Source organism: Nematostella vectensis, chromosome 13 (assembly GCF_932526225.1).
Source record: "Nematostella vectensis chromosome 13, jaNemVect1.1, whole genome shotgun sequence".
NCBI lineage: Eukaryota > Metazoa > Cnidaria > Anthozoa > Actiniaria > Edwardsiidae > Nematostella > Nematostella vectensis.
Window position 1 is genome coordinate 2,767,314 of NC_064046.1, and position 19,748 is coordinate 2,787,061.

Here is a 19,748-nt window from a genome sequence, read left to right on the forward strand (position 1 = left end):
TTTTTTTTGTCGTTGTGGTCGTTGTTGTCGTAGTTTTTGTCGTTGTTGCGTTGTGGTCGCTGTTACATTGTTGTTGCCATTGTTGTTGCCTTTGTTGCCACCAGCATATTAATTTTGTTGTTATCTACACTGATATTGTCTGGCTCTATCACTTTAACCTTCGTTTTCTCGAATAAAGCTGAGCATAGAGGCCGAGAGGCCGCGCTCTTGCTTTTTCTTCTCTCTTCTCTCTCCCCCCGTCCCAGTCTCCATTGAGCCGCTACCCAGGCTACAGACATTTATGTAAATCACCATCATCAACATCATATCTATTATCATCATCATCATTATCAGAAGCAGCATTAGAAGATGCTGAAGCCGCACCAGTTTACTTCCGGTCGATTACGTAACAATATCCGATGATTTTTAACGGAAAACGCGAAAAATATATAAAACATATTGAAAGCAGTGTGTCTATTGGAAGTTTTTTTGAGGATGTGATTGATTATTTAGAGCGGATGGCCTGTTAAATATCTCGAATTTTAATAGATTCTTTTGTCTTTTAACGGTTAAGGTTTCCGTTGGACCTCTGGAACTAAACTGTTGACAATGCGGCTTTAAGATAAATGTGTAAACTCAGTGACATGGGCCGGAGGTTCCATCTCTCGTCGCACCTAACGTACCTATATTTGGGGACATAAAAGAACCACTTGGGATTCTACCCTGCATGTAAAGCGCTGAGATACTTAAGCATATTTACATTTACAAGCAGCACCTGACGTGTTTGTTGAGACACGTTCGGTGAACTTATAGTTTCTTGGCTGCCCTCAGAGCCAAGCCCACCCTTTAGGTATTCGCGCATCTATCTATAGCTCCGGTCTCTGCTCTCTTCGCTCGTTCAACGGACACTAGGCGAGCCTAGGTTCTAAGCAGCTCTAGTCGTAAATGCTTACCTTTATAGTATCTGTGTGTGTGTTTTATTTCAGGTGAAGAAGGCGAAGAGAGACAGCAGCAGAAGTACAAGCTGAGTGAAGACCTTCGAGGTATTGTAATTCCAGCCGTAATCCACGGTGTTCTGTTCGGGTTTCCTGCGGTTGACCCTGTGGTAAGAGAGACTGGGGAGAGCAAACCCAGAGTAAAGGAATCCAAGTGACATCACATATAGAATATCACAGGAAACCCAACAAAAACGCCATGGACTGGGATGCTGTCATTACTGTTTATTAAGCGAGGCACTTCATTATATTTAACAATTAGACAAGTTCGAGTTTTCTATGAGTCAATAGATAGTCAACGAGGCGCGTAGCGCCTAATAGAAAACGAGAACGAGTAGTCTAATTGTTTTAGTATAAATCCACTCACACACTACCTTCAAATAACTGACGATTTTAATAATTCTCGGTAATAAATAATATAACACAACGAAAAAAGTATTTTACAAAATCAAAACAGCGCGCGCTCGTTTGAAATGGCGTGTTTTCTAGTGCTTTCGCGAGCGCATGCAACCGGTGTTTGCAGCGCGCGCAGATTGAAAATTGAAAACTTAAGCTTCAAAACCTTGCAGTCTTCGTTACTTTGTTACTTTTGTGTCCTTTTGTAAGGATAGAAAATGCATTAACTAAAAAAGATTGTGAACCAAATTTCTCGAATTTGAATCAAGGTTTTTCGTCTCTTTCGCCGGCTTTTTCTCTACTCACTATCTATGGCTCAATAGATAGTGAGTACGGGAGCCAATCAAATTGCGAGATTCAAGATAGTATGTGAGTGGATTTATACTACTTTCTCTTAGGCGAGGCGCTTATTTGGGGTGGGCTCTTATTCGAGCAATAACGGTAATATTCGGATATTATTTCTCAGGTCAGTTCAACCTCAAAAGCGAAATGTTCCACTTGACACACCGCGCCCTCCATATCGGCTTGACCAACACCTTGCAGCACTACAGCAGGCTACTCAGGTGCGTTTGTATACGACAATATACGACAAAACCTGTAATCACGACTATTAGAACACTTTCTCATACTATCACTATAGCCTCCTCCACGCGCTTCTGCTTTTTCTCATTTTTGGGATTCCTGTGGGAATAAGAGGAAGAGGGGAACTAGGGATATGTAGAGCGGGGGCACGCTCCCTGTTTTCTTTTCTAAACACAGGAAGCCCGACATAAAGATGTCTATGGAGATGTCCATTATCGCCAGTCGACATGTTTACTTTCCATGACGAAATCAAGAGTATCCCCTCCCCACCCTCCCCTCCCCTCCCCTCCCCCTCCCTCTCCCCACTTGTCAATGTTCTATGTCCTCAAGCTCAAGGAAGCCTAGGTTGAACAATGCTTTACCTTCAGACATTTACACTTCTATCAGGAACTAATTTAGCACATATTACAGACGAGTATCTTACCTGGGATTAGCTGTTGGGGGGGGGGGGGGGGGGGGCGCAGTCATAGAAATCATATGGAAAAAGCATAGTATTTGAAGATTCCTTAATAAGAAAAGACCCAATTTTGGCAGCCAAGGGGGGAGCACACCCCCAGTGTACGCGCCTGTGTTGTTACCTAATTCATTTTTATTGCCACAGAAAGTATGCGTCCTTAAAAGATGTAGTTCAGGGCAAAGAAAACTCCTCTCACGTGGAGGCGCTGCTCACGGTAAGCGCTCAACGATATCCACCAAAAGCCGCCTTCTAGCATCGTCATTTCTGTGTCGATCTGTGGAAGGGACCTCAGCACGACCTGCAACCAAAATCCCGTCTTGTCGATCGGAGAACGTCTGATAGAAATTCGCAATTGCCTTTAAATAACAGAATCCTTAATGCTCTTTTCCTTTGACATTAGATTTTTTTACTTCAACGAGGACCTGCACTATAAAAGGGCTTAGCTCCGCCCTCTTTCAGATGAATAAAATTCAAACTTCAACATGACAACACGCTAATAATTTAAACTAATTTTTACTTTTGGGTTTCGCTCTTTGTGGGCAAACAAGACACGCTTGACTGAACTCCGGAGCTCCGCACCACGTGGCAGTTTACTGACAACTATGGGATCCTTGGTGGCGCAGTTGGCAGAGCGTTGCTCTGTAGTGCCTGTGCTTCTCACCACAGGTTTCCCGGTCGCTCTGTAGTGCCTGTGCTTCTCACCACAGGTTTCCCGGTCGCTCTGTAGCGCCTGTGCCTCTCACCACAGGTTTCCCGGTCGCTCTGTAGTGCCTGTGCCTCTCACCACAGGTTTCCCGGTCGCTCTGTAGTGCCTGTGCCTCTCACCACAGGTTTTCCGATCGCTCTGTAGTGCCTGTGCCTCTCACCACAGGTTTCCCGGTCGCTCTGTAGTGCCTGTGCCTCTCACCACAGGTTTCCCGGTCGCTCTGTAGTGCCTGTGCCTCTCACCACAGGTTTCCCGGTCGCTCTGTAGTGCCTGTGCTTCTCACCACAGGTTTCCCGGTCGCTCTGTAGCGCCTGTGCCTCTCACCACTGGGTTCCGGGTTCGATTCCCGGTTCCGACGTGAGTCGAGTTAGTTGGTCTCGCCTTTGCTCCGAGGGTTTTTCTCCGGGTTCTCCGGTTTTCCTCCCTCCACAAAACCAACAATTTCGATCTTAGCTGTGATCCGTTGTCAGACATGAGTTGTATGGCGGCTGCCTGAGGCGCCTTTCACGCCTTCAACTCGACCACGTCTGAATCTGCGCTCTCGTAATTCAGCTTCCCAGCTGCAATGGAATGATTAGCTACTTTAATGGACCTGGTCCAGGCCCTTTTTTAGTGCGGATCCTTGTTTAACATGATGTAATGCATTAAGTTGGAAGAGCAACAGGCAGGATGAAAAGAGATTTGGTGGTAGTAAGATCACTTCTTTACGTAGATCCTTCCTGTGTGGTTCATTAGGCTTAGGGTTAGGGACACTATAGTGAACCATATATGAAGGACCTACCTTCTCTGAGGGATCACGAATCAACACCTATTTTCTGTTTGTTTATTTTTTCTATTGTTTTCTCTGACGTTTGTTTCTTGTTTGCAGCTTTTTGTGTGTCAGTGGAACACAGTGATCGAAGATCTCTTGTTTGTGCACATGTGCTCTGAGTTCTATATCACCACTGCAGCGTGGATTACTAGACACGTGGAGGAGGTGGACACCAAGGTGAGGAATTGTTTTTTTTTCGCTGTGGCTAGCTGCCCGGCTTCCGATAAAAAAAGAAAAAAAAAGAGAAACTTGCCATGTCTTGACTATGAATCAAACCCGTTTGAGCAGAGGTGAGAGGCCCAACGCTGACGCGTTATGACATGATGATGATGATGACGACGACGACAACAACAATGACGGTGACGGTGACGGTGATGATGGTGATGGTGATGATGCTGATGATGATGATGATGATGATGATAATTATGATGATGATGGTGATGGTAATGCTGGTGATGATGATAATTATGATGATGATGATGGTGGTGGTAATGCTGATAATGATGATGATGATAATTATGAAGATGATTGTGGTGGTAATGATGATAATGATGATGATGATAATTATGATGATGGTGGTGGTGGTAATGCTGGTGATGATGATAATTATGATGATGATGATGGTGGTGGTAATGCTGATAATGATGATGATGATGATAATGATAATTATGATGATGATGGTGATGGTAATGAGGATAATGATGATGATGATGATGATGATAATTATGATGATGGTGGTGGTAATGCTGATAATGATGATGATGATAATTATGATGATGATTGTGGTGGTAATGCTGATAATGATGATGATAATTATGATGATGGTGGTGGTAATGCTGATAATGATGATGATGATAATTATGATGATGATGTGGTGGTGGTAATGCTGATGATGATGAGGATGCATTAATGATAACGATGATATTGATGAGTATGATGCGATGTTGATGAGTATGATAATTTTAGTATGATGTTGATGATGACAATTATGATTGTGCTGTTTTTGATTTTGATGAAAAACTCATAGAATCCGGAGGATCAGATAGCTGCCGACGCAAGGTGTCGAGAGTTCCTCTCGAGTCTGCCCGAATTCTACATCAAGGACATGTGTTTGTGGTTCAAGTTCATGGCCATGCATAACTCACAGGCGCTCAAAGGACTCAACGTGAGATTTTAGTCAATTTGTTCTTTCTCTGTTATTATCACACATACACCAAGGCTGTGTGGGCTTTCTGTGGAACCCACGTTCGCGTACGTCTTCGCGCTACAAACTATCTATGAACTATCCTTCAACTCTGACATAACCTTGGAAAGTTCCCTAAAGATGTGTGCATATCTGTGGTCCTCTCTAGGTGGTCACGTGATGTCACGTGGTTCAGCATTTTCCTTTGGCCGCCATTTTGAATTAATCGACCGAGAAGACCCTGGGGATAAGGCTGTTGAGATTGGCAATAATAATTGGTAATAATCTTTTGGCGTGTTCCTTCGTAGGTATACGTGTTTGTGAACTGCGTAGCTATCCTGATGAATAACAGGGTTTGTGTTCCCGGTCCTATGGTCGCCAGTAAGATTGTCTCTGCTCTTCTTGCATTCGCCGAATGCTGCTCTTCCAAGAGAGAGTAAGACGCCTTGGCTTTTTTTCTTGGAATAGGTAGTCTTCTTAAAATTTGATTGTTGATGGCTGACCTTTTTTTTTCTGTTATTTTAGGAAGGAGCATCTTTTAGAAACAGCTTCTTGGGGAAGGTGGGTAACGTGTTCGTGTAAAATGGCAACCACACTTACATTATCATCGTCAACATCATCATCATCATCATCATCATCATCATCATCATCATCATCACCACCACATCATCATTTTAACATTATCACCATTATCGTAACATCCCCCCACACTAACATCATTATCATCATCACCAATATCATCACCGTCATCATTATCATCATCATCATCGATACAACACTTCACACTAACATTTTCATTATCATCATCATCTTATTATTATAGACATCATAATCGAAATCACCATCAGCTCATACCATCATTATCATCATCATCATCATCATCTAATAATCGTTACAGCGCCTTATTAGGATTGAACCCTTTACCGTTACTTTCCACTACCGCCCTTGTTCTTTAACATTCTTGTGTCATTTGCTTAGCGGTGTCGAGGGAGACCTGACAGCTTGTGTGGTCACGTGCCAAGCGATCAAAGCTAAACTCATCCCAGCCCTCACTCACACCTACACGTCCGTGGACGTTGTCGAGGGACTGGACGTCGACAAAGAAGAGTTTGATAAGTTTGGCACCAGGTAAGAAGACCTGTAAACTTACGCGGCCTTCACTGATTGGCATAGACCCAGGATTTGGTGATGGTGATCAGGCCCGTACATAGGATTTTTCTTGGGGGGGGGGGTGCGAAATCCGAAAAAGGAGACCTAATTTTTCCGTGGGAAGGAGGGGGTAAAAATCGGACTACCGCCGAATGAATAAAAAGGGATTTTTATGCCTTTGCAGTATCTCCACGGGACGTTTATTGTCGGATTTGGCTACAAAACAGTCTGACTTATAGATTATTGACAAACCAGAGTGATCTAGCTCATGCTTTATAGTTTTGTCTAAAATAGCACGTCTATTGGTACCGAAAGTGGACTTTTGGCCGTTGCGTTTGCACCCCCTACACCCCCCCCCTTGGGTACGGGCCTGGTGGTGCGCGGTTATATGGATCATATAGAAAAATTGTACTTGACGATCCTTCTGTAAGAAATGACCTACTTTTTTGCAGCCTGGGGGCCGGGGGGGGGGGGGGGGGGGGTGCGCAACCCGTGCTTTTCCCTATGTACGCGCCTATGCTTTATTGGGATAAGCTCTGACTAGGCCTTTTTCAATCCTCTGGAATATTGCCGGCCGTATTAGCATTTACAAGCTGTTAAAAAGTAAACGTGCACCAAATCGATAAGACAAATGGGCCCGGCTACAATAGTGTGCTAATGTGTTTTTCCTTCACAGAGTTGAGGTGGTTCGGTTGCTTCAGTTTCTGTGGACAGACCCGGAACATGGTCGAGATTCACTCAAGTCTGAGTGTGGAAAAGAATCATTTCAGGTAAGGAGGAGATTGAATAAAACTTTATCATCTACTTCAAAATATTACGACCATATAAGTCACTGCTTGTGCAAAACACGCATTAAATGGTACAGTAAATGTTGGAAAATTCGAAATCGAGGGTTAAATCCGCGATTTAAACCGTCAGCCTGTATTTTGTAGTTATTTTGTATATATATTGGTAAATTAGTAATATTTTGGGGGGTAAAAAAACCTCGGGGTCCAAGACCTGACCTCGAATTTTCCGACATTTACTGTACAACGCTTTAGCGGTAGCTATTTTGCACTGATGTTGATGACCGATAGTGTTGCTAGGTGTAGCTTATAGCAGTTGTAAGTTCAAGGCGAGAGTGTTACTATGGTTACTGATGCATTTGACACTTTTAGGGCTTTCTGGACGCCATTCTAGACCGTTTGAGTGACGGTCTTTCCCATGTTACTATGGTTACTGATTTGATTGACTCGTTAACACTTTTAGGGCTTTCTGAACGCCATTCTCGACAGCCTAATGTATCTCTTGAGTGACGGTCTCTCCCGAGTCGCACATGTCGCTAAACTACAGAGAAGTCACAAGGAAGGTACCGCCGAATTTTCCTATCCAGATGTAGAGCGTGACTGTGCGTGACAGTGTGTATCCAGATGTAGAGCGTGACTGTGCGTGACAGTGTGTATCCAGATGTAGAGCGTGACTGTGCGTGACAGTGTGTATCCAGATGTAGAGCGTGACTGTGCGTGACAGGGTGTATTTAGGTGTAGAACGTGACTGTGCGTGACAGCGTGTATCTATGTATAGAGCGTGACTCTGCGTGACCGTGTCTATCGAGGTGTAAAGCGTGACTGTGCGTGACAGCGTCTATCTAGGTGTAGAGCGTGACTGTGCGTGACAGCGTCTATCTAGGTGTAGAGCGTGACTGTGCGTGACAGTGTGAATCTTGGTGTATAGCGTGACTGTGCGTGACAGTATGTATCAAGGTGTAGAGCGTGACTGTGTGACAGTATGTATCAAGGTGTAGAGCGTGACTGTGGGTGACATTGTGTATCTTGGTGTAGAGCGTGACTGTGTGACAGTATGTATCAAGGTGTAGAGCGTGACTGTGGGTGACAGTGTGTATCAAGGTGTAGAGCGTGACTGTGGGTGACAGTGTGTAACTTGGTGTATAGCGTGACTGTGCGTGACAGTATGTATCAAGGTGTAGAGCGTGACTGTGTGACAGTATGTATCAAGGTGTAGAGCGTGACTGTGGGTGACATTGTGTATCTTGGTGTAGAGCGTGACTGTGTGACAGTATGTATCAAGGTGTAGAGCGTGACTGTGGGTGACAGTGTGTATCAAGGTGTAGAGCGTGACTGTGGGTGACAGTATGTATCAAGGTGTAGAGCGTGACTGTGGGTGACAGTGTGTATCTTGGTGTAGAGCGTGACTGTGGGTGACAGTGTGTATCTTGGTGTAGAGTGTGACTGTGGGTGACATTGTGTATCTTGGTGTAAAGCGTGACTGTGTGACAGTATGTATCAAGGTGTAGAGCGTGACTGTGGGTGACATTGTGTATCTTGGTGTAGAGCGTGACTGTGGGTGACAGTGTGTATCTTGGTGTAGAGTGTGACTGTGGGTGACAGTGTGTATCTAGGTATAGCGTGACTGTGGGTGACAGTGTGTATCCAGGTGTAGAGCGTGACTATGCGTAACAGTGTGTATCTTGGTGTAGAGCGTGACTGTGCGTGACAGCGTGTATAGTAAGTGAGCCACGAGTCAAGTGATAATAGAAACATCCGGAATGTCTTTTTATGTAGACAGCCTTATCAAAATTACCAGTGCAAAGAGACAATATGTTAAATGTGCGCATCGTCTTGAACTGTAACGAGATGAGATAACCAGCAAATGCTCTCAAACAGGTATAGTTTTTTCAATAGATAGCCCAATAGCACTAAGAAAGAGGTCTTTTCCCGAAGCAGCACCTATGGAATTTCACAACACGTATGCAAAAAGCTGGCTTTGTTAATAACTTTTTTTAGAGGAAAATCCTGACAGCTTGGATCTGCAAGATCAAGAAAAAGCTCAGTTTCTAAGAAACGAGGAACACGTATCCAAGTCATTCATGCATGCGGTGAGTGAAACCCTACGAGACGGATTCATCATTTTGAATCGAAGTTTGTTTGCTTCGTACAGTAGAATAGGGTATTTTCTTGCATACGGACACGCTGCTCTTGAAGACACCTCGTTATTACGAACACCCTGCTATTGAAGATACCTCCTTATTTGGAAACCCTGTTATTGAAGACACCTCGTTATTACGAACACCCTGTTATTGAAGACACCTCTTTATTACGAACACCCTGCTATTGAAGATACCTCCTTATTTGGACACCCTGTTATTGAAGACACCTCGTTATTACGAACACCCTGTTATTGAAGACACCTCTTTATTACGAACACCCTGTTATTGAAGACACCTCGTTATTTCGAACAACCTGTTATTGAAGACACCTCGTTATTACAAACACCCTGTTATTGAAGACACCTCGTTATTAGAACACCCTGTTATTGAAGACACCTCGTTATTACAAACACCCTGTTATTGAAGACACCTTGTTATTACAGACACCCTGCTATTGAAGATACCTCCTTATTTGGACACCCTGTTATTGAAGACACCTCTTTATTACGAACACCCTGTTATTGAAGACACCTCGTTATTAGAACACCCTGTTATTGAAGACACTTCGTTACAACGAACACCCTGTTATTGAAGACACCTTGTTATTACAGACACCCTGCTATTGAAGATACCTCCTTATTTGGACACCCTGTTATTGAAGACACCTCTTTATTACGAACAACCTGTTATTGAAGACACCTCGTTATTAGAACACCCTGTTATTGAAGACACCTCGTTATTACGAACACCCTGTTATTGAAGACACCTGATTATTACGAACACCCTGTTATTGAAGACACCTCGTTATTACGAACACCCTGCTATTGAAGACACCTCGTTATTACGAACACCCTGTTATTGAAGACACCTCGTTATTACGAACACCCTGTTATTGAAGACACCTCGTTATTACAGACACCCTGTTATTGAAGACACCTCGTTATTTCGAACAACCTGTTATTGAAGACACCTCGTTATTACAGACACCCTGTTATTGAAGACACCTCGTTATTACGAACACCCTGCTATTGAAGACACCTCGTTATTACAGACAACCTGTTATTGAAGACACCTCGTTATTAGAACACCCTGTTATTGAAGACACCTCGTTATTACGGACACCCTGTTATTGCAACATCTCGTTATTTCGAACACCCTGTTATTGAAGACACCTCTTTATTACGAACACCCTGTTATTGAAGACACCTCGTTATTACAGACAACCTGTTATTGAAGACACCTCGTTATTAGAACACCCTGTTATTGAAGACACCTCGTTATTACGGACACCCTGTTATTGAAGACACCTCGTTATTACAGACAACCTGTTATTGAAGACACCTCGTTATTAGAACACCCTGTTATTGAAGACACCTCGTTATTACGAACACCCTGTTATTGAAGACACCTGATTATTACGAACACCCTGTTATTGAAGACACCTCGTTATTACGAACACCCTGCTATTGAAGACACCTCGTTATTACGAACACCCTGTTATTGAAGACACCTCGTTATTACGAACACCCTGTTATTGAAGACACCTCGTTATTACAGACAACCTGTTATTGAAGACACCTCGTTATTTCGAACAACCTGTTATTGAAGACACCTCGTTATTACAGACACCCTGTTATTGAAGACACCTCGTTATTACAAACACCCTGTTATTGAAGACACCTCGTTATTACGAACACCCTGTTATTGAAGACACCTCGTTATTACAAACACCCTGTTATTGAAGACACCTCGTTATTTCGAACACCCTGTTATTGAAGACACATCGTTATTAGAACACCCTGTTATTGAAGACACCTCGTTATTACGAACACCCTTTTATTGAAGACACCTCGTTATTAGAACACCCTGTTATTGAAGAAACCTTGTTTTTATGAACACCCTGTTTTTGAAGACACCTCGTTATTACAAACACCCTGTTATTGAAGACACCTCGTTATTTCGAACACCCTGTTATTGAAGACACCTCGTTATTACAAACACCCTGTTATTGAAGACACCTCGTTATTACAAACACCCTGTTATTGAAGACACCTCGTTATTACAAACACCCTGTTATTGAAGACACCTCGTTATTACAAACACCCTGTTATTGAAGACACCTCGTTATTACAAACACCCTGTTATTGAAGACACCTCGTTATTACAAACACCCTGTTATTGAAGACACCTCGTTATTACAAACACCCTGTTATTGAAGACACCTCGTTATTACAGACACCCTGTTATTGAAGACACCTCGTTATTACGAACACCCTGTTATTGAAGACACCTCGTTATTAGAACACCCTGTTATTGAAGAAACCTTGTTTTTACGAACACCCAGTTATTGAAGACCGTTTTATTCATTTTAGACCGATTTAGACCGTTATTCATTGTTTGAATTTGTTCTCAGGCGACTGCTACTCTTGATTTCCTCGCTATAATCACAGAAGAAGAAAATGTGGCCCGGTGTTTCCTGCGATCCCCAATAACACAGAGAACAGCCTCTGCGGTGAGTCACATGGTACTGCATACGTCAGTGTTATGTGCCGGGTAATGACAGTGCATGCACACATATGCAAGGTATTTGAGTTGGAAGGTTTCAACGAAACAAAGCGAAAACATGATTTAACACTGTTTGTTAAACAAAAAAGTGTACATTTGTTTTTTTTGGGTCGAAATATTTTGCGTATTTTGTTGAAAGGAAAAGCAAACCTTTCACTGTTTATTATTAGGTCCTTCCCCCACGGATGATTAATAGACTAATTAGTCTAGAGTCTATGTCTGGAAGCGTGGGTGGCTAGTTGTGTTAGCACCACTGTGTACGGGGCTGGTTCGATTCCTGGCTTGGTATCTCAAGTGAGAGCTTATGCTTAATAGTTTTGTCTACAAATAGCATGTCTAGTAGGAACCGAAAGTGGACATTCGGCCGTTGTGGGGGGTGCGTTCGCGCCCCCTGCACCCCCCTGGGTACGGGCCTAATATCTAACCTCGTATACATAGTCATAAAACTCTTATTTGTAAATTTATGTTGAATTGAAGGGGGGTTCTTTGTCAGTTAACGGTTCCAAACTTTTTTTTCCAGATCATTGGCTTCTTGGACTCACTAGTCGGGCCAAAGTCACTTGATCTCAAGGTCAAGAACATGGAGAAGTGAGTGGAAATTTATTTTATCTCACATACACTCAGGTTGTTATCATAGCATAAGCTTCTTATATCTCTGAGGTTTTAGGTTTATTGTATAAGGGTGAACCCCTTGGGACGCCGGCCCGTGATTTCATATATCAGCTTTAGCGATTTCCTAAGCTCTTACATCTGCTTTAAAGAAGGCTTAATCACTCTGCCAAGTTTACCCTCCGCTTAATTCATAAGCAAGTAGCTGAGGTCAGGTGTCATTGATAAAATATCAGACATCAATTTTGGGCTGCTATTTTAAAGGTTTCTTGCCAAAAAACTGTGAACAATAATAAAGTATTGGCTGTTTGACATTCTTTAAGGTACTCATTTAACCCTCGCGATCTGCTAGTCAAGTTGATCTCAATCCTATTGCACATTTCAAATTCCGCTGCTGCTGAGGGGGAGCCGTTATTCGCCCGGTGTATCACCGCTGACCCAGACTACATCAGGGACAACCTCCAAAGGGCTCTTAGAATCCTGAAAAGAGAGGGACTGGTAGCCGAGGATACGCTTGTCAGTCTTAGAAGCTTCGTGGTTAAGGTAAATAATCATATTTTTACTGTCTCTTACATTAACTCTTCGAAGGTTTCGTTTGTCTCACTATCGCTCTTTCCACACCAGTCCTTTAAACTAGACTTTTTTCTGTTTTTATCTCTGTTTATATATTTTGCTTGGTTCAATTTGTTTATGTATTTGGTATTTGCATATTCGTAATCGCTATAATAATAATAATTTAATATACCATTATAAAAATCTCGATGCTTGCTCCCTAATAAGTTCATCGGTATACTGAGTATGCTTTGCCGACCTTTATTTAAAGTGCGATGAAATACAAGAAGCGGAGACTGCTGGCCCGATCAGCAGGTCAGCGGATAGCAGCGCAGAGAGCCCAGAGCAAACCCCCTCCACAGGGGACGGGCAAGTCACACATTCTGCTAATTACCCCTCAGAAGCAAGTGGTACTCCTGTGGATGAGACAGCTGCGAGTTCAAGGGATGAGGAGGAGAATGGGGGCAGCGCCCAGGAGGGTGCCACTACTGTCACTCAGGAGGGGAGAGAGGAGATTTACATTGTTGCTCTTCAGGATGCACGCTACGATACCATGGACCTGCTGGTAAGATATCCCCTTTATAATCATCCATCTTTGGCCCAACAAATAGGGATCGTACCTTATTACACTTATAGCCGAATTCTTTGTTGCGCAACGGCGAGAAATTCTTAACCCATTTCTCAACTGGAAATAGCTCGTAGTCAATCATACCACCATGACCAATCAATTCTCTAACTGTGTGCAGTCAAATTGCTTATGACGCCATCGATTGGTTTAAGCGGCTGATTGGCTACGTGCTATTCCCAAACGAGACAAGGAGTTCGAATTCGCTGAGGTCGTGCAACAACGAATTTGGCTATAATTTTCGTGCCACTTAAATTTCGCGAATTTCGCGATTTATAAAATTAGCGAAAATAAAGTGACGCGAAAATTAAGTTTGCAGTATAACAGCCTGAGGGCGCAGCCGGAAGACTGTTATACTGTGAACTGCTGACATCCGAGGTGCACACGGTTGGCGCTTTTTGACATACAAGTTTTCTAGGACCACATTGAATCGAACGAAAAGCACCCAGACTCGGCATTTTCAACACATAGACATCAAATTTGTGGGATTTTTTTCGCCAGCGTTTTTATTACGTCCTTATGTTGAGATTTATACATCATCCCCAGGACTACACGGCGTTCCAGTCATGCCGAGCCCAGCCTCCGTGCCAAAGGTCAGTATATAACAAACATTAAGCAGCTTTCTTATCGTCAGCAAAATCCATTTTAAACCTTAGGGTAGCACTTTAGGTGTGGTCAGCAACAAAAAAAAGTAATTTCTAAGAATCTTTGAATAACCCTAAGGTGTTCCAAGGTCCAAAGATTCCAACCACTGTTTTTTAGACAAGCAACTGAAAGATTGCAGAAGGTTACTTTTTTATAAAAATAACTATTTTTAATGTTACTGCTTCAATTACTTTTGTATGTTTGACTGTTCTATATTCTAGATACTATGTTCAAATTCTGTACTAAAATACTACTAGGTTTAACTTTTTTTTCAAAAATGACTACTGTATTTGATTTTATGGAACATTCTGACAATTTCCCTTTTTTCCAGACACAAAATAGAAAAGGGTACATTTTTATCCACTTGCCTTTAAAATTATCCACTTAGAATTGAATATTATTTCAAGCATGTTCTGTTGTGTTGGCTTGATTGGTTCTGAAATTTGTGAGAAAGTTCTGAAATAGTGGGCCCTTAAAGCCGCATCGTCACCAGTTTATTCTGGAGGCCCGACGGAAACCATAACCGTTAAAAGACAAAAGAATCTATTAAAATCCGAGATATTAAACAGGCCATCCGCTCTAAATTATCAATCACATCCTCAAAGAAACTTCCAAAAGACACACTGCTTTCAATATTTTGAAATATTTTTCGCGTTTTCCGTTAAAAAAACATTGGATATTGTTAGGTAATCGACCGGAAGTAAACTGGTGACAATGCGGCTTTAAACAACAACTCAGCTGGGAATCACACCCAGTCCACACGGTTTTGTACATGGTCACATTGCTCTCTTACACCACTGAGGTTTCGAGTTGTTTTGGGTGAGGAAAAAGAGCGACCAAATAGATGGGAAAAAGTCACCTTAAATCAATAATACAAAAAAATGCACCCGTCTTGTGATGCAGTAGAACCTCTTTTCGTAATATTGAGGGTTTGTTATATCCACAGAAGCTGATCTGGGGGAAGGGTTTAGGGAGTTTAACCCCCCCCCCCCTTTGGCTGCCAGAAAGCCATATGTAACAAAATATATACCCCCTCCCCCCTTTTTCACTGAGCCAAACCCCCACTTCAGCAAAAAGCTAGATCTGCCCCTGGTCGAGGTCCTGTTTCAAAAGTTTTAGTGTATTTTGGCCAGGCTAAAGGAAGAAAATTATTATACTGAGGGCTTTGTTATATAGAGGTTCCTTAAATCGAGGTCCCACTATAATGTTTTGTATGGATGGTCTTATTGTCGGAATGTTTCACTGTTTATTATCAAGCTTTGCTTTGAAAACTCGAAAACTTTTTCTATATGGAAACTTTTCAGCAAATAATCAAATAAAATTTTGAATAACGACCTTAATAACCGGCTCAAAGGGGGAAGTTATGCAATAAGAAGAAGCAAACAGACTTGTTTGCAGATTTGCAATTAAACGTCGCAAAGGGTTGTGTTGTTTGTGATTAGGTCGAACAGGGATTTACAGCCCACTAACCAACCAATCATCGCGCTCTTGGAATCATAGCTTTATTTAAAAAAAACTATCATTTTTCTCTTGTTTCTTTTGTTTTTGTTTTTTGTCCAGGTCCGGGACCATCAAGGCACTCATGCACGAAGTCACCCAGTTGCGATGCAGTCTTCCCATCCATCCAAACTCATCCGTCTTCGTGCGACAGGCAAGTCTGATATATTCATATTCTCATCTATATTATTTGGATACATTTTTTACCGTCCTGTAGCTGTCACGCTGCTTGGATGCCATTTTGATATACCCTAGATAGATCCTTGAGTATCCAGCACTGGTAGTGTTTAGTGTGCATTTGTTCCCAGCTGCCTGATGCGAATTCCAGATCCCAGAGAAAAAAGCTGTTCGGGAGCCTGGAGGGGGTTTTCCCGTGTCGACCTGATAGGGATGCTCTTCATATTTTGTAGGGGTCAACATCAGGCCTCAGGTATTTTTAGGGGGTATCCGAGAAAAAAAATTGGTTTTTCTCTTAGAAATGGTATTTTTGAGGCTCCTGAGGTATTGTTTAGGGTAGCAATTTTTGGTCGTGCAGGTATTTTTTAGGGGTATTTTCCGAATTTTCCGACGAGCATCCCTATCACTTTTTCCTTGAGAACCCCCCTTCAAGCAAGCATGGGGGGAGAGGGGAGGGGGGCACAATCCAAAGAGGCTGATTGACATTTATTCGGAGCACGCATAGACTCTGTTAAAATAAAATGTTGAAATAAGCTTGAATATAAGAATATATTCAACCACATTTTTATTTTGAACTAAATTGAAGGGAATATGTTAATTTGCATATTATTTTTTGCAGGATGAAAACCGCATGGATTTTGCACGTGCGTTAGTCACGGGTCCTGTTGACACCCCATACAGTCGAGGCTGCTTTGTCTTCGACATCTTTTTCCCAGGGACATACCCAAACGTACCTCCGTTGGTCAAGCTTATCACTACAGGCAACGGGACAGTCCGGTATGAATGATTTGATTTACAAAAGAGAATATTCACTGTTTGGTAATACAGTCTTTTGCCACTTGAGATGAAAATGTGTTTTTCTTTTCAGATTTAATCCAAACTTATATGCTGATGGAAAGGTGTGTGACTTGGTGATAACTTTACAGTATTATTCCTCATCTGTATTTTTGAAATATCTTTATCATTTTTTCCATCCCTGTATTATTTTCATGACAACCATTACCAACCCCATCATCACTTGCTATTACGGGCACTCTTGGGTGTGATGTTCCTTCCTTAAAAAAGGTGGTTAATGAGATGTCGTTTAATGAGATGTCCAATTACAATAGGTCAGTGAATTGTATTTTTTCTGTAATAACAAATGGTCCATAATAACGAGGTGTTCCTAATAAGTTGGTGTCTGTAATAACAAGTAGAAATAACAAGTAGTTCGTAATAAGGTGATAGCGTCTTGTCCAATGTCAAGTCCAAAGTGAGGGTACCGCTCTCTAACGTTCCTGATCTTAGGATGCTTAGGATGTCAGCAATGTTCTTTCGTTTTGTCCTCGCCGTGAAATATTCAGGAATAACAAGGCCTACTTCTCGTTTCCGCATACTTGTTAAATCATTGCATTTGTTGCATGGTAAACGCTTGCCACACGGGCTATAATTTAAAATGATCCTGACAAGAACCCCACTGCACTTGGGCAGGGCTGTAGCTAGTATGGGGCAAGTATGGCACTCACTTTAGTGTTTCACATACAATTGAAAAGTATGGATTTATCATCCAGTGGCTAACTTTGCCTCTGTAAAATTTTGATTCTGGTTACAGGCCTGTTGGATTTGTTGTATTTTCATAGGTTGTAAAGAACACCCCTTTCTAATGAACCCCTCCCATCTAATGAACGCCCCTCCTTGGACCATCGAAATTTAATAAACGCTCCGGGCATTTAGGGTAGTCTGTAAAAGGGGAATCTGGCAGTAATAATGAAGTGTCTCTAATAAGGGGGTCTCTGTAATAAGGGGATATGTCAGTGATAACGAGGTGTCCATAATAAGGGGCTGTCAGTAATATCGAGGTGGCCTTAATAGCAGGGTGTCCTTGATATCAAGTTGTTCATAATAGCCACAGATAAGTGAATTATCTTGCTTTGTTAAAAATGAGGTGTCCATAATAGTGAGGTGTCTGTTATGGTAAGTGTCCATAATAGGAGAGGGTGTCCGTAATAATAAGATGTCTACAATAATATGTTACCCTTAATAAAAATCTCAAAAAACCTCATTAATGAGATTTCCTCAATAAAAAAAGGTGTCCATAATAGAGTGCTAGTTTCCCATGATAAGGTGCCAGTAATGAGAGTTAAGATAGATGACTGTATTTTCAATCTAACCTGTCTTTTAAATGTGTTGTTCGTTCACTGTGTTCTATGGCTAATGTCCTTAGGTGTGTTTGAGCCTGCTTGGTACATGGTATGGTGGTGTTGCTAGCGAGAAATGGGACCCGAAAAAGTCCTCCCTTTACCAGGTAATTGGTTAAGTGATTTTAACTGGTGACTTATTGTGATTGTCACTTTGTTGCTACTGTTGCTATACTGTACTTATGTTGTTGTGGTTGTATATTGTTACAATACAGATGTTGCCATGGTTATCCTAGGATTCTATAGTGTTACCTATCTATTTTACTTGGGTTGTCCATATGCTAATAACTCTCACTGGCCAGCACCTGTCATCAATCATTCAAAATCTTAGAAGCATATACATAGGCCAGGCCTGTACCCAGGGGGGGGTGCAAGGGGTGCGAATGCCCCCACAACGGCCGAAGGTCCACTTTCAGTCCTCAATAGAGAACTATAAAGCTTGAGATAGATCACTCTGGTATGAGCCAAATCCGGCAATAAACGTCACGTGGAGATACTGCAAAGGCATAAAAAAACCCTTCTTGTTTTTGGGGGGTGGTCAGATTTTTATCAGAGAACTCCCTACCTCCCCCTCCCCCCTGGAAAAATTAGGTCCACTTTCCGATTTCGCCCCCCCCCCCAATAAAAGTCCTGGGTACGTGCCTGTAGGCCAACACTGAAATGGTCCCAATAACACTACTTCTCCTCAAGGCACCAAATGTGACTATAAATACTAAGAATGACGGAAGCCAGAGAACAGTTTAGCCTTTAGTTGTTTAGCTGTTGAAAATTATTGACTAGAGTTCTGACTGAATGATTAAAAATTGCAGTAAGAGGCCAACCAGTGAGTTGCATACCTATTTCTAATGATTTCCTTTTCATGAAAATGCTGTATGAAGTTGTGACTCACATGTCAGATTATGTTGTTGTTGTTGTTTTTACGTTGCTATTGTTACTATATGTGTTATATGTTTCTTGTTGTTGTACACAGGTTCTGCTTTCCATCCAAGGCATGATCCTTATTCCGGATCCGTGTTTTAACGAACCAGGTTATGAGGGAATCCGGAACACTGATGAGGGAGAGGTGAAATAGCTGTTCTATTTCTTCTTTTTCAATGCATTCAGCCGAATAGAAAAATTTATTGTCTATGTTATGAAATAAGAGAGACAACATGTAGGAGGATAGCCATCCAGCTGGTTGAGTTTATTGAGTAATAACAGTATAGGCAGTTAATATACAATATATATAATTGGTGAAAGTATATCATCGATATAAGGATTAAAAGTTTCCTAGATCTTCTTTAGTAGCCATAAATTGAACCGCCTTAATTTATCATCGATCTAAGGACACAACTAGTTCAGTGAGCTGGAAGGCGTCAAGTGAATAACATGACGCCAAAAACTGCATAATAAGGACATACTAAAGTCATGTGACCAAAAAGACACAACAGAAACAACAACAATCTCAATACCGAAAATAAATTCATTTAGCCAGACCAAAATACAAAAGAAATCTTATTTCTTATCTTATTTTCCAACTTTAGAAAGGTTCAAGCATGGAAAAGCAATTAGGAAAAACAGTCTGAGCATTAAGCATTTGCTTTTTGTGTATAATATTATGTAATATTATGATATTATATAATAATATATATATTTTTTGTGTATGAATATTTATACACAAAAATATATAGATTTATTTGTGTATAGATTTATTTTGTATAGATTTTGTATATACAAA

The 19,748-nt window shown here is 41.7% G+C and overlaps 1 protein-coding gene across 3 annotated transcripts in view; it reads left to right on the forward strand.

The window, feature by feature from the left end:
* Positions 1-19,748, forward strand: part of LOC5513359 — a 42,724-nt gene that overhangs the window by 21,108 nt on the left and 1,868 nt on the right. For all 3 annotated transcript variants that reach the window (XM_048720532.1, XM_048720533.1, XM_048720534.1), the window contains 21 exons: positions 966-1,022; positions 1,837-1,933; positions 2,554-2,623; positions 3,984-4,103; positions 4,954-5,091; positions 5,418-5,545; positions 5,635-5,670; positions 6,088-6,237; positions 6,935-7,028; positions 7,507-7,606; positions 9,042-9,133; positions 11,598-11,696; positions 12,270-12,337; positions 12,682-12,901; positions 13,182-13,475; positions 14,082-14,128; positions 15,741-15,831; positions 16,474-16,631; positions 16,723-16,753; positions 18,058-18,138; positions 19,002-19,094. In XM_048720532.1, coding sequence (XP_048576489.1) covers positions 966-1,022; positions 1,837-1,933; positions 2,554-2,623; positions 3,984-4,103; positions 4,954-5,091; positions 5,418-5,545; positions 5,635-5,670; positions 6,088-6,237; positions 6,935-7,028; positions 7,507-7,606; positions 9,042-9,133; positions 11,598-11,696; positions 12,270-12,337; positions 12,682-12,901; positions 13,182-13,475; positions 14,082-14,128; positions 15,741-15,831; positions 16,474-16,631; positions 16,723-16,753; positions 18,058-18,138; positions 19,002-19,094 — 2,264 coding nt within the window. The remainder of the gene's footprint in view (positions 1-965; positions 1,023-1,836; positions 1,934-2,553; positions 2,624-3,983; positions 4,104-4,953; positions 5,092-5,417; positions 5,546-5,634; positions 5,671-6,087; positions 6,238-6,934; positions 7,029-7,506; positions 7,607-9,041; positions 9,134-11,597; positions 11,697-12,269; positions 12,338-12,681; positions 12,902-13,181; positions 13,476-14,081; positions 14,129-15,740; positions 15,832-16,473; positions 16,632-16,722; positions 16,754-18,057; positions 18,139-19,001; positions 19,095-19,748) is intronic.